The 13,642-nt window shown below is 34.8% G+C and overlaps 1 protein-coding gene across 7 annotated transcripts in view; it reads left to right on the top strand.

Moving 5' to 3' along the window:
* Positions 1 to 13,642, top strand: part of Epha5 (EPH receptor A5) — a 353,466-nt gene that overhangs the window by 304,667 nt on the left and 35,157 nt on the right. For all 7 annotated transcript variants that reach the window (XM_028893691.2, XM_028893555.2, XM_028893477.2 and 4 more), the window contains one exon: positions 1 to 90. This exon is cut by the window's left edge and continues 96 nt beyond it. In XM_028893691.2, coding sequence (XP_028749524.1) covers positions 1 to 90 — 90 coding nt within the window. The remainder of the gene's footprint in view (positions 91 to 13,642) is intronic.

Here is a 13,642-nt window from a genome sequence, read left to right as displayed (position 1 = left end):
AGCAGCGCAGAGATTTTCTGGGTGAAGCAAGTATCATGGGACAGTTTGATCATCCGAACATCATCCATCTAGAAGGCGTTGTGACCAAAAGTAAGTACAGTGGCACAGTGTGTGTGTGTTTGTGGTACACCTCATGAGTATCTGTTTAAATTATCATTGTCTCTGCATAAAAAGAACTGAGCAAATTAAAATATTAATTTCTTAAGTGGTAAAATTATTTACCATTTATTTCTTAAGTGGTAAAATTAATTTCTTAAGTGGTAAAAATTTCCTTATATTTTAGTAGATTTTTCTTAAAGATTATCTGTAGTGAGCCCAAATTTTCATTTAATAAGTTGTGTACTCATTTACCATGAATTCACTGCCAGAAAACAAAACAAAACTATAACCAGTAAAACAAAAAATAGATTAAGCTATTTTATTTTTGATTATTAATGTGTTTTTTATATTTTTAGCTGTGAACCTAGGCTTTAACAGCCAAGTCATCTCTCAGGCCCAATTTATGTATTTTTTTTATTTGTTTAGATTTGTGCTACTGGGAATTAACTGTTCTCATCAACAGCCTCAAAAAAAAAAGTCCATAAGGATTAATTTGTTTTCAGTTACAGAAAATCTAGCTTTTATTCAGAAATATCAGAGTTTTGCGCATGCCATTTAAATATGTGTTAGCATCTTATGAATGCATTTCTGTACTATGCCCCTCCATGAAGGATGTCAAGTACTTTAAACCTTCAGTTGATCAATAAAGAATTTAACTGGTCCTCCACTGGTCCAGGAATGATTTTCTTACATAGTATTTTGTAATAAGTCACTTAGTTTATATTTATTACTCAAAATAACCTGCTCAAAAGACCTCTATTTTCTATGATATTTCCCCCCCAACACACACATACACACAGAGTAAAGTATATAAATACACATACACACACACATTGTAAAGTACATAAATAGATGTAAAACAGTTGCATTAATAATCAAATAAACATACAGATGGAAGTGGCTATGTAATCACTGAGCATTCACTAGGGCAATGCCCATTATGAATTTTATCTGTATTCACTCATAGTATCTTCATAGTGATGTTCTGAGATACCTCCATCCATCTCAATGGTGAAGATTAAAACATTTAAAGTTTAAAGACTCTTTTAATACCTAACTAGAAATGCACATATGGACAATAAAAGACTAAATAAATATCCAAAAATTTTCACTCCCACAGTAATTTCTACTTAATAATTTCATAAACATCAAATGCAAATATAGAGATTGTCTAAAGTTGTATATCCCACACTGTATACAGAAAGCTTCAAAAACTCCAAACCTTCAGATTTTTGTAGGCCTTCATAGCCTGGTTCACCTGGCCTTGCTCTATCAGTGCACAGGCAACATTGTAACAGAACTCATTTGTTCCCTCTTGGGGACCCAAGTTCTGTCACAGAAAAATGTCAGTCAAACAGTAAATATGAACACTTTTTCATAGCTGTATTGGGACAGAAATATTTATACTTTATATTTTTCTTTGGCTGTAGAGCTTCTGATAGATACACCTCACATTTATTGCCTTTAAAATTCCTTCAAACTCCTACTCATTCCACAAACTATTTCACACAATAGCGCCCCAATTTGCCTCAGAATCATCTCCTGGTCCTTCCAGTACTATGAAGATGTTTGCAATAATGTAAAGTGTTCTCTTATTTAGTCTAAAACTTCTATAGAAATGCTCTCGTTTACTTTCTCATATTTGCATACAGTTTTCAGTTCCCTAGCAAAATAGTGAGTTGTCCTCAGAGAGGACAGTTGTCCTCAGAGAGGACAGCTAAACCACTTTATCTAAATCTATGCCAATATACATCTACTTTATTTAAATGCCTTGAGACTTACTGTCACAAAGTAATGGAAATAATACCTACCTTAAATGATAGTCATAGAGATTAAATTATGATGTTCTTTTATGTGTGTTGGTGAGTAAATGAGTGTGATCAAAAATTATATTAGTGAATAGTTACATATTTTCATGTATTAAAGAAAATGTGCTTCAAAGTAGTAGGCATTGCTCCAAATTTTAGAGTTATATTCATTTATATTTATATATCCTTGATTTATTATAGATCATCTTTTGCAACTGTGTGCTGGGAACCTTAACCGAGATAACTTCTTATAATAACACAGACAAATTTCCCATGTAATTTTCTGCACTTGAAACCTTTATTACTTGGAGATAATGCCAAAGAAAACACATGATCATATGCAGATTATGTGAGTTCTATTCTAAAAAAAAAATGGCACTGAAGTGGAGAATATAGTTTTCAATTTTCATTCTCTTAATGAAATATTCTGCTTGATGTTGCTATCCAAAGGAAGGCTACGCATAAGGAAAGCAAATGTAAAAGCTGAAAATGTGTCTTTGGTTTCAACTTTGTGAACTGTGTGAGTTGAGACTGTAGCTCCCTTTTTTAAATGCAGCCCTTGATGTTCAACTTCGGAAGTCCTCAACTTGTTTTCAATTTACCATGTTGCGACTCACTTTATTTGTGTCCTTAATTTCATGCTCTCTGATCTGATGCTAATTTATTCAGCAATTATTCTCAACCTGCAGCACACAGATAATGAGACATAAGTGCAACTAACTCTTGTGATTTTTCTGATTGAAGCTGAAGTGAGGAGTTTGGAGTGCACCCCTATGGATGCTTCTCTTTATTTTTACTGCAGGTGATAAAAGATTGAGGACCTATTTAGATTCCTTCTGTGATTTTTTTATGTAACTATATATATGTGTGTATATATATATATGTGTGTGTGTGTATGAAACGTGTATGTATATACATATACATAACACATACACATGCATATACATATACACACATATATATACATATACATACATATATAGTAGAGGAGTCTTATGACTTTAAAAACTCTTAAGTTCCAGCTTAATTGACTCATTTGCAATGCAAGACACTTCGATGTATGTATACAGTGGCAACTTTTACTCTTTAATGAGATCTCACAAAAAAATAAAATGAAGATATAAGTTATGTTTATTTTCTCACTGTTAGAATGCTTACTTCTTTTGAGTTTGTGTATATTCATGAGTGAGGACTATGCATGCGTATGTGTGCATGCATGAACTGATGGCCAGGTCAACCTCAGGAACCATTTCCTCCTTTCCATTTTTGTTTTTCTTTGCACAGACTGTCCCACTGACTGGCAACACACCATATAGGCTAGGCAGGGTGGACAGTGCACTCCTGAGGTTATATATTTCCTCCTTTGCATTCCTGAAGTTACAAATGCAAACCACCATGCTGCTGGTGTGTATTTTGGAAGTCAAATCCAGGTCCTCATGATGACATAAGAAGCAATCTACACTTCCTGAGCCATCTCGCCACCCTACTTGCTTCGTTACTTTATTTTCATGGGCTGAGAAGACGGTTTCATCAATAAATTACTCACCAGTTAAGGACGAGGACATGAGATAGGCTCTAACGGTCATCTAAAAGCTCTAGCATAGTGGTGGCAGTTTGTAATTCCAATGCTAGACAGGTAGAGAAAAGGAAATTTCTGGGACTCACTAGCCAGGTTGTCTAGTAAGAGGCTCTTTCTTTCTTTTTTTCTTTCTTTCTTTTTTTTTTTTTGTTTTTTGTTTTTTGTTTTTCGAGACAGGGTTTCTCTGTGTAGCTTTGTGCCTTTCCTGGAACTCACTTGGTAGCCCAGGCTGGCCTCGAACTCACAGAGATCCACCTGGCTCTGCCTCCCAAGTGCTGGGATTAAAGGTGTGCACCACCACCGCCCGGCTTAAGAGGCTCTTTCTTAAAAAGAAATAGAAAATGGTTCTGTTTTTCAGTCAAGATATTCCACCTGAAGTTGGCCTATGGCCACCAAGAACAGTGCCACATGTGTGTTTGTCCATACTCACAGACATATTTGTAGCATGAAACTTAAAAGTTTTTATTAATAAAATCAAACCTAATGCCAGTTATTGGAGTGAATGCTGGAAGATCAGAGAAGTAGAACAAGCCACAGCTTCCTCACCTGGCCAATTCCTCAGATGATCCTGTTTCCTCAGACTGGAAGCCTCTGAGTCCTCACCCTAATGGATCTCAGGTGAACTGCTGCTAGAAGCCTAAAAACTTAACTGGGCCAAAAGCTTCTAGTTTTTGGTCTTCACACCTTATATACCTTTCTGCTTTCTGCCATCACTTTCTGGGATTAAAGGCGTGAGTCACCATGCCTGGCTGTTTCCAATGTGGCCTTGAACTCACAGAGATCCAGGCAGATCTCTGCCTCTGGAATGCTAGGATTAAAGGTGTGTGTGTCACCATTTTCTGACTTCTATATCTAGTGCCTGTTCTGTTCCCTGACCCCAGATAAGTTTATTAGGGTGCACAATATTTTGTGGGAACATAATATCACCACACGTATCACATGCACAATGTCTTTTCCTACCAGTGGAAACTAGGTAAACCTGAGAAAGGAATAGAAATTTCTATTGAACTAAAACATTTTATAGTATTATTTTTTAATTAGAATAATGTAAAAATAAATTTACTTCCACTATGAAATTGACAAATTTAACCAAATATTGTAATAAATTTAAAGCAGTAATCTCTCTTTCTATTTCCAGGATAATGACATATTCAGATTAATTGGCAATTGATCACTAATGTATTCTGAATATTTTTGATGGACAAGAAAGACTTATTGTTATTTTCAAATACCTTATTTCTTTCTTGAAGATCATTTGCTCTAAATAATATAATGTTTTTATTAATTCTTAGAGAATTTCATATAATGTGTCTTGATCACATTCACTCTCCACTCTCCTCCAATTCCTCCCCATCTTCCCACTTCTTCATACACCTAGACTTTATGTCCTATTTATTTACCTTTTTCTCTTTTCCTTGGACAAAACAATCTCAGTGCAGATGTCCTGGGTCCTATGGCTCTTACAAAAAGGTCATGTCCCTCTTCCATGATGTTCCCTAAATCTGAAGTGTAAGGGTTATTTTGTGAATATATTACTTAGGCCTGGGTGCCACAGTCAGCTCTGTTGATCTCTGCATTTCAATCTATTTCAAATTCTTTAAACAATATGTTTGTTGCAAAAGGAAGCTTCTTTGATGAGGGATGAAAGTTACACTTGATGTATATATAAGGGTAAATATCTAGAATATAATCAGAAATTGTACTGATTTAGGGAAGTGATGATAGTAGGTTCTCCTCAAGGATCTATCGCCTTACCTCACCTGGGTAGCTGACTAAACTTACATTTCCAGCATAATTCATTCCCTAAGAGTGGGTATTAACCCCAATTTTATGGCTGTTAATTACCTCCCAGAAACAATTGTCACTATTGCACATTTTGGATTATCTTGCCATACTGGCCACTGCAGCTGTTTGTAGACATTAGAGCAGGAGAGGACTTTTACTGCTCTTTTCCTTTGGCATCTTGCATAAGTCCTTAAAATATAGTTAGAGATAATTCCAAGGTAAGAGGATTCCAAGTCAAATCCAGAACGATTCATTGAAGTTCTTTGTCTGAGCACTGTGGTGTCTTCAGCAATAAAATCTTAGATCATTTCTTTTTTTTAGACTCTTGTTTATATTTTGTTAGTGTTATTCCAACAGCCTTCAAGCTATTTTTTTTCCAGGTTTGGCAATTTCACAGCAAAGTCTGCTCACCTGTGGCCTTAGTTAGACCTTACCAAATAGTGCTTTTCTGTTATATTTCTACACCAACAAGCAAACAACTTAATTAGAATGCATGCTTAACTTGATGAAATTCTGCTGTATTTCTATGCTTCCATACATTCTCTGCCAAAATTCCATGTAATTATTTTGCTCCTTCATGATACTTTATTCAGTCTTATAATCTACTACTCTACTTCCTCTTGCTTTCAATTTTAATTCACTGTGTCCTTCTCCATGTGATCACAGTCATTTATCTCCACCTTTCCTTCAACCTTGAATGTGTGCATGGCAAAGGTTGGCACTCCATAATGCAGAATAGCTGAGTGAAGGGAACCCTCCAGATCCAGATGAGAACGCCCGCTTAAGAGGCAAGCTGCAAAGGAAAAAGGGTCTTACTTTCCTCATTTGCATGTTCCCAATCAGAGCCCAACCTTTCAGAGATTTCACACAGTTACTGAAGGAATAACTCTCAGCCATCAGCAGTGCTATAAATGGCAGCAGCATGTCTTGGCAGGTTGTCTCACTGTACATTGCATTGTATTTACATTTGTACCTGCTTTATCACCTTTACTACACGGTGAGCTACTTCAGACTGGTGTACTTTTAGCCACTTGTATCTCTCACAGGGCTAAACAATTTAAGTACATGTAAAAAATTGTGTGAACAAACCACTAAAGTATACAAGGGATAAGGTTTATTTTGAAAGTTCTTAAGCTTAAGTTTGGCCCTATGTATTACCACTGATAAAATTAGGAGTTAAACAACACACCAAACATGTACGTAGGGACTGATAAAAATAAAATCCATAGATATTATTCAATACTTATTTCATTATTTTTATACTCAGATTGGATGAGTGGGATATTGACTAGAGAATGTAGCTGCCCATTGATGCCCAGATTTGGTTCTCAGAAGATGTCCTTTGGTTGGGCACAAAGCATGCTGTAGTTTAGATTCCTGTAATGTAGAAGTCTCAAAACTATATATTCCATTTGGCTTACAAAAAAGAAAATATGTTCCTTAGCAAATCACACCATTATTCAGTGTTTGGCTGAAAAAATAAATTCACTTTATGTAAAAATGTACAACTAATTAAATCAATATATTTCACATTGTCAATTTTTTTTATTTTGGAACCTGAGAGATAGGTGAGATTGTAGGAGACTTGCCTTGCCACACATTATGAGAATCTAAATTCAATTCTGAGTACCCACTTAAAAAGCCCAAGCACTGGCCTTGGACACACTGGCCAGCCTGCTCTGCCATATATTTGATTTGGTACTTATTTTCATTGTTAGAATATGTACAGTTATTTTGTAATTAGAACTAAGCTCACTTCATAATTTATTAGTATCCAACTTCACAAACATCAATGTAAACAAGTCACTTTTTGCTTGAGAATGACCATTTTTAGAATCTTTGTGTTAATATAAACACTTAAATGTGATTTGTAAGAGAGGTTTGAATTTATATTTATAGAAATGTTATCATTTCATCTCAGATGAAGCACATGGGGTTTTGCTTATTTAATATTTTTCCCAATTAAAATTACAGAACTTTACAAATGATTTTTTCATAATCTCTTAGCTAGTAAGTAAAGACACCATGGAATTAAAATGTGCACACATCTTTCTAACTAGCTGCTCTGTAGTTTTCATTTTGTTTCATTTTGGTTTGATTTTGTTGTTCTGTTTGTTTCCTCTCTCAGTAAGGACTACCTCTTTTCATTACAGGCAAATGATCTTACTTTTTCACTGGCATTGATCATTAATACTTAAGCGGCTCTACATATGCTATCCTTAGTTTAACCTTAAGGTTAAACTAAAATCACTTTCAGACTATTAAGTATCAGCACACAGAATGGAGTGCAACCCAAACACTGTGGACAATAAAATAAAACTATAGATACATGACCATAGACAGAGATTTATATTTAGTCCTTTAGCACTCATAAAGTGTTTCTAAAAAAGCCCCTCTGACATTTGTTTTCAATTGAATTATGATGCCTCTAAATGAAAGGCTCCCTGATAGCCCGAAGTGGTGTCATGTGTTTATTGATGAACTAATGGCTTCATAAAAGCAGATAGTATAAACACAAGTAAAATAAGTCCAGATTTAACTACAGCTTTTGTGATGTAGCCTTGTTTGATGTTTCTCAGAACTGAACTTGCCTCCTGGGTTACTGTTCAACTAGAGGATCTATTTCCATTGCCTTCACTGGGGACGCATATTTTCCATTTCTAACAAGATTACAGACTGTGCCTCTACTACATATCATGGTCCACACTGTGAGAAGCAAGAACTACAGCCACATGTCCCAGAGCTTTCTTCAAATAATACTGGCATATGGGTAATAAGATTGCATGATGAAGAAAACAGTATTCTACATTTCTTAAAGATGTGTAGTAGATTTTAGGACAGACAGCACAGAATCCAGGCATGTAGGATCTCACATGGAATTCCAGGATTCAGAACACCGAGACAAGTACAGTCATAAATTTGAGGCCAGCCTGCTAGGCAGCAAAGTTCTAGTTTAGCTAGACTACAGAACGAGACCCAATGCGATTACCAAAAGAGAGAAAAACAAAATAAAACAATCAAAAATCACACTATAAAGAAACAAATTCATTTTGTATTAATTATGTAATAAAGTATGTACTATAAGATCTATTCTCGAACAAAAAAAATCTTGAAAGCTATAATAAATTATCACTAGCACAATACTGTACAAGGGATGTCTTTAACTTCCACAAATAATTTCTGCATCATTCAAAAGTTACACTGACTGAGTAGCAAACCCTACTTCCTTCTCCTCCTAGACCTTCATCAAAGCAAACTCTATTTCAACTCTAACATTTATACTTCTTAAGCTAAAGAACTTTAGATTCCTCTTACAAGTGAAATGCAAACTCACATTACAATACATTGCCTGGAATGTGTGTGTTGGAAGTAGGTGTACAGGAGCACAGACAGACAGACCAGGAAGACACAGAGAAAAACATCAAAGGAGAGCAATGAGAAAAGTTGAATTCTATAAGAAAGGATGTCAATATTTATATGGTTTGTATGACATAGTCATGATTATCAAGTTTATATTAGCACACAAAAACATGAACATATATAGAGTACAGCATGAAATGTCTGTGCTAGCAATGCATAGTTTTGAATCATAAAATCATAGATGAAAAGAAACAGAACATTTCCTTTATCTCTAACATTCCTTCCTAAATGGCTTCCTCTTGTCAAACTTAGTAAGAAACTTACTAAGCCTTACTTGTTCTGAGAAGAACCAACTGCCATATCAGGATTTTAGCAACAATTAATAACATAGTTTCTTGTATAGATAAGCATTTAATAAATCAAGAAATAAGAGCCAGTTTCTGAGCATCAATAATGAAGGCAAATTCCACAAATAATGTGCCTCTCTTTCATAGATTGCCTGGGTTAGGTCCTCAGGAAATAAAACAAAGCCATGTAGAGTGCCCTCTGTGATTAAGGTCCTGTCTGGACATGCTTTATGAGCTCTTTTTATATGGATTCTTGATAATATGCTTTCAAAATTATTGGCAAATCTACACTTTTCCTCTGCTTCCAGCTGGATAATGAAAAATGATTTATACACTTTTATTGAATTTACAAGGGTTAGAGTAAGCCATGGTAATTATTGCCATGTCATTTTTGCTGGATAGCAGCAACTGAGACAAAACATAAGCCAAACTAAATGTAATTATCATTAAAATGACTCAAGCATAAAAAATAATCGCATGGATCCTGAAGTGTCTTATTCTTATCAACAAAAGAATCTTGTAGTTGTTTGCAAACATCCATTGTAATTGCTTTTCCATCATCATTGGAAATTAGAAACGCATTTTAGGTCCTCATCATACTTTTCAAATTACATTTTTGTTTTTGACATTCCAACTTACACTATCATACATAATTAATCTGACTTTTACAATTAGATAATAGTGGCTGAAAAATCACATAGACAAGACACCTGTCTCCTTTGAAGAGAATCACTTTCTTTTTCTAAATGTGTATTTTCCATTGTTAGTCACTTTTCTGGTTAGAGAGTGCTTTTTACAATGCAAATTCTATCTTCTAAATTTTGTGACCTGGGGATAAAATAGCATGAAATTTTTCATGAAATGAGATACTTTTTTGCAAAATGTCTACCCCATTCTTGCACTCTAGACCCTGGCTCAGTAGTTGGAAACATGGTTGGCTTTCTGTAGTTTGTATCCAAGAATTCAACTTGCTGCAACTGGAAATTGCTCAGGGTGAGGTGGGGTGAGGTGGGGTGAGGTGGGGTGAGGTGGGGTGAGGTGGGGTGAGGTGGGGTGAGGTGGGGTGAGGTGGGGTGAGGTGGGGTGAGGTGGGGTGAGGTGGGGTGAGGTGGAGGGTGTTGATTGTCTAGTAAACAAGTACAGGCATTTCCCTTACTATCAGTACTTAAAAAATAAAACTATCTCTATAGCATTTACAATATATTATGTATGGTACGCAATCTAGAAATCATTAAATTATTCAGGTTGTTTATAGGCTATTTATAAATATCTTGAAGTTTTTGATAACAGATTTAAGCTACTATTACAGATTTGACTATATGGGAGTCATGGAACAATTCTCAGCAGATGTTAAGGAATAGTTACATCCATTTTCTACTACTAATGTGTGACTGTGAGTAGTCGGTCTAAAATACGCAAAAGTATACAGGAAAAATAAATAAAAGGAGAGAAGAACTTGAGTCTGTTTTGAGTAGATACAGAGAAAAGCTCCACAAATATAAGGTCATGGTATCAATAATTTAAAAACAGATATAGATCAGTGTTTTTCTGTGATCATCATGGTATCTGTTCATAATTATGAACTAATACTTGTCTATGAGGGAAAGCAGTGTCTGTGTTCCATAGACATCTGAAGGAATTTGTTCTTGTAACTGTTTGTCATATTACAGCCCTCTGGATGGATGTCTGTAAGGGAAGGGATGTATTAGGTGGATTAAAGGCAAAGGCTCTAACTAAGGAAGATTCCTGGAAACTTGGGTAGATTTCAGAAAATTAGGCTTCCTAGTTTCATCACAGATTGCATTTAGCAGCTACTCTTTTAGCTCTAGTTTAGATATAATTTATAGACATACTCGCACATTGTGTGATAACAAGCTAATGTTAGAGGTACATGCATATTCCCTTTTGGTGAGAAAGTGCCATCCCTGGTAATCATTGCTTTCTAAAGCAGACAAATATAAGGGATACATCTTATAGAGCAAGATACTTCACTGGTATAAATTCTGAAAACAGCGTTGATATTAGTAACTCAACAATTTCTCAGTCAGGTGCAAAGGAGAATGGGAATTTTGGATTCTTGAAAGAAAAGGGATTTATAAAAATAAAAATTGAAATTGGACCCTGTGGTATCAGACTAAGACAAAAGTGCCCCAAACAGAATTTTTCCCACCTTGGTGTTTGCTTGATTTCCATTAAAAGGGACCATGACTATCATTAATTACATTTCAAATTAGAAGCAATTCTCTATTTATGAACACAAACTACAAATATTTATAAAATTTTCTCCATGTTATACTTACATTACCACTGAAAATCTAGGGTTTTTTTTATTTATTTATTTATTTTTTACCCAGCTCTATCCCCCACTACCCCCTCTTGCTGACTTTCTCTTTCCTCCGGGATCCTGTCTTCTCTTCTCATGTTGCAGGTATCCCCTTTTCCTCTTCCTTTCTCCTTTCTGCCACCTCAACTATGATCCATCACTTCTTCAGCTCTCACAGGCCCCTTTCCATTCTCCTTTTTCTTGGCTTGTGACTACATACACACATACACACACACACACACACACACACACACCATAATTTTAAGTCTAAGTTCTATGTATGAGAAAAATTATACAGATTTCTATTTGTGAGTCTGGCTTATGGTGTTTCATTTAATGATGATTTCTAGTTCTACCCATTTTTCCTGCAAATGTCACAATTCCATTTTTATCTATATCTGAAGGAAATTTCATTGTGGATACCATATATTCTTTGTGCACCAATCTCTTGAAAGTCATCTAGACTGGCTCTCCTAGTCATTATGAATGGTAGGGCAATAACATATGAGAAAGTTTTTCTTTAGTATGACTTGGGGTCCTTCAAATCAGGTAGTAGAACTGGGTCATTTCATTGTTCAATTATTAGTTTCCTGAGGAAATACCATTCTGATTTCCATAGTGTTTTATAAGTTTTCATTCCTAACCAGCAGTGTAAAAAGATTTCTCTTTCCTCACATCATGGCTAGCATCAGTTGATTGTTTCATGAGTATTGAATACTATGACTTGGAAATCTAATTGTAAAACAATAGCCCTTTATTTCTTTCTTGTAATTTTATGATTTAAACATAGAAAACAAAGCTTTGTCCATGCCTGAACCTGATGAATTCTTTTTGACAAGTTTCCTGGGCATGTCATATACCCACTCTTGGATGCTAGTCATCTCTCATTATACCTTCTGCACAGATGTCAAATCAAGTTTTTAAGAAATGAAAATGTTAAACTTTAAAGAGGATGAGGAAAATGTTCCTGCCTTTGTAACAATCCATTGAAAGAATATTGCCACTAATGCACATCATAAGAGCATAATCATCTGAGTGAAAAATTAAACTGTCCTATCTTATGAGTCTAAATTGTGAGTTTTAAAATACCTTAAATGAAGAATTCTTTTCTGTCTACATTAGTTTTTCATATATGACTGTCAGATTTTCTGCAGCTAACTTTGCATTTTTGTATAGTGTGGTGTGTTTAAATATGCAAGCTCTAATTCTGTGTCCTGAACTCATCAATTCTTAAGTAAAAGACTCATCTTGAGAATGCCATTAAGTTAATGACAATGTTGTTCATAGTTGTTTAACACTCACTTCTGTGAATAATATAAAATGTATGAAATATGAAATATAAATAATTGATATAATGCCTAATTTTACCCAACATATTTTTAGTGTAGAATAAAATGACACATGTTTTTTAAAAATGAGATTATTATGGAATTTTAAAAATGTTTTAGTTATATTCTCATCATAAAAAAAAAGATTTGCGTTATTTTTACTCTCATTTTTGTGTAGACATATTATGTAAAAAATACCAAAATTTTGTTGGGATACAATAGGATTTATTATCTGAGCTTGCATCTAGCAAAAACACTAATTCAGAGATAAAGAGTTTATCAAATATATAAAACAATACTAATCAATTTGTGTAGCAAAATTCTAAGTGGTAATAACTAAACAAATTTCTTAGGTTCTATAGACTTGGTAGAAACTCACAGTTCTGTGAGATAGATGCCATGATTAAACTCAGTGTAAAGGTTAAAATCAGGAGTAGATAATAGACTTGTACAAGAACATATCATGTGATATTAGTCAAATTTCTCCAATTGTCAAATAAAGCTTGTAGTGTGTTTACACAAAATTAATTCACATTACTTATAGCTTCTGAGTAGTCCCATAATCCAGAAGCTGAAAGCCCTGGATAGTGGTCGCATAGTACCCTTTTAAATAAGAGGTCTCCAAATCAGAAAAGAAGCTAGTATTTGCCCCAGATAACCGAGCATTAAGTGGAAAAGGTTTCAGGTAGTATCAGGTCTAGAGTTCTCATTCCCAAAGCAGCATGAATGTCATTCTCAATCCTTATAGAAAAGGACATTTCTCATTATGTGTCTGCTGTTGGTAAAAGTACACACTAAGAGCTGACTCCCGATGCCCACTTCTGAAATACTCTGAATGACAAACCGAAAATACTACTTTTCCAGATTTTTTAAATTTCCTTATTCTAGTCTAGTTGAGACCTGAATTTAAACATTCTAAGGTTAACAAAAACTATCAGCCTAACAGCTTGTCTTCAGAGTCAGAGTGGAGAAGTCTCCATTCACTTTTGTAAACCAGGCATGAAAGAAGGTGA

Source organism: Peromyscus leucopus, chromosome 10, assembly GCF_004664715.2.
Source record: "Peromyscus leucopus breed LL Stock chromosome 10, UCI_PerLeu_2.1, whole genome shotgun sequence".
Taxonomy (NCBI): domain Eukaryota; kingdom Metazoa; phylum Chordata; class Mammalia; order Rodentia; family Cricetidae; genus Peromyscus; species Peromyscus leucopus.
This window is presented reverse-complemented; position numbering and strand designations above follow the sequence as displayed.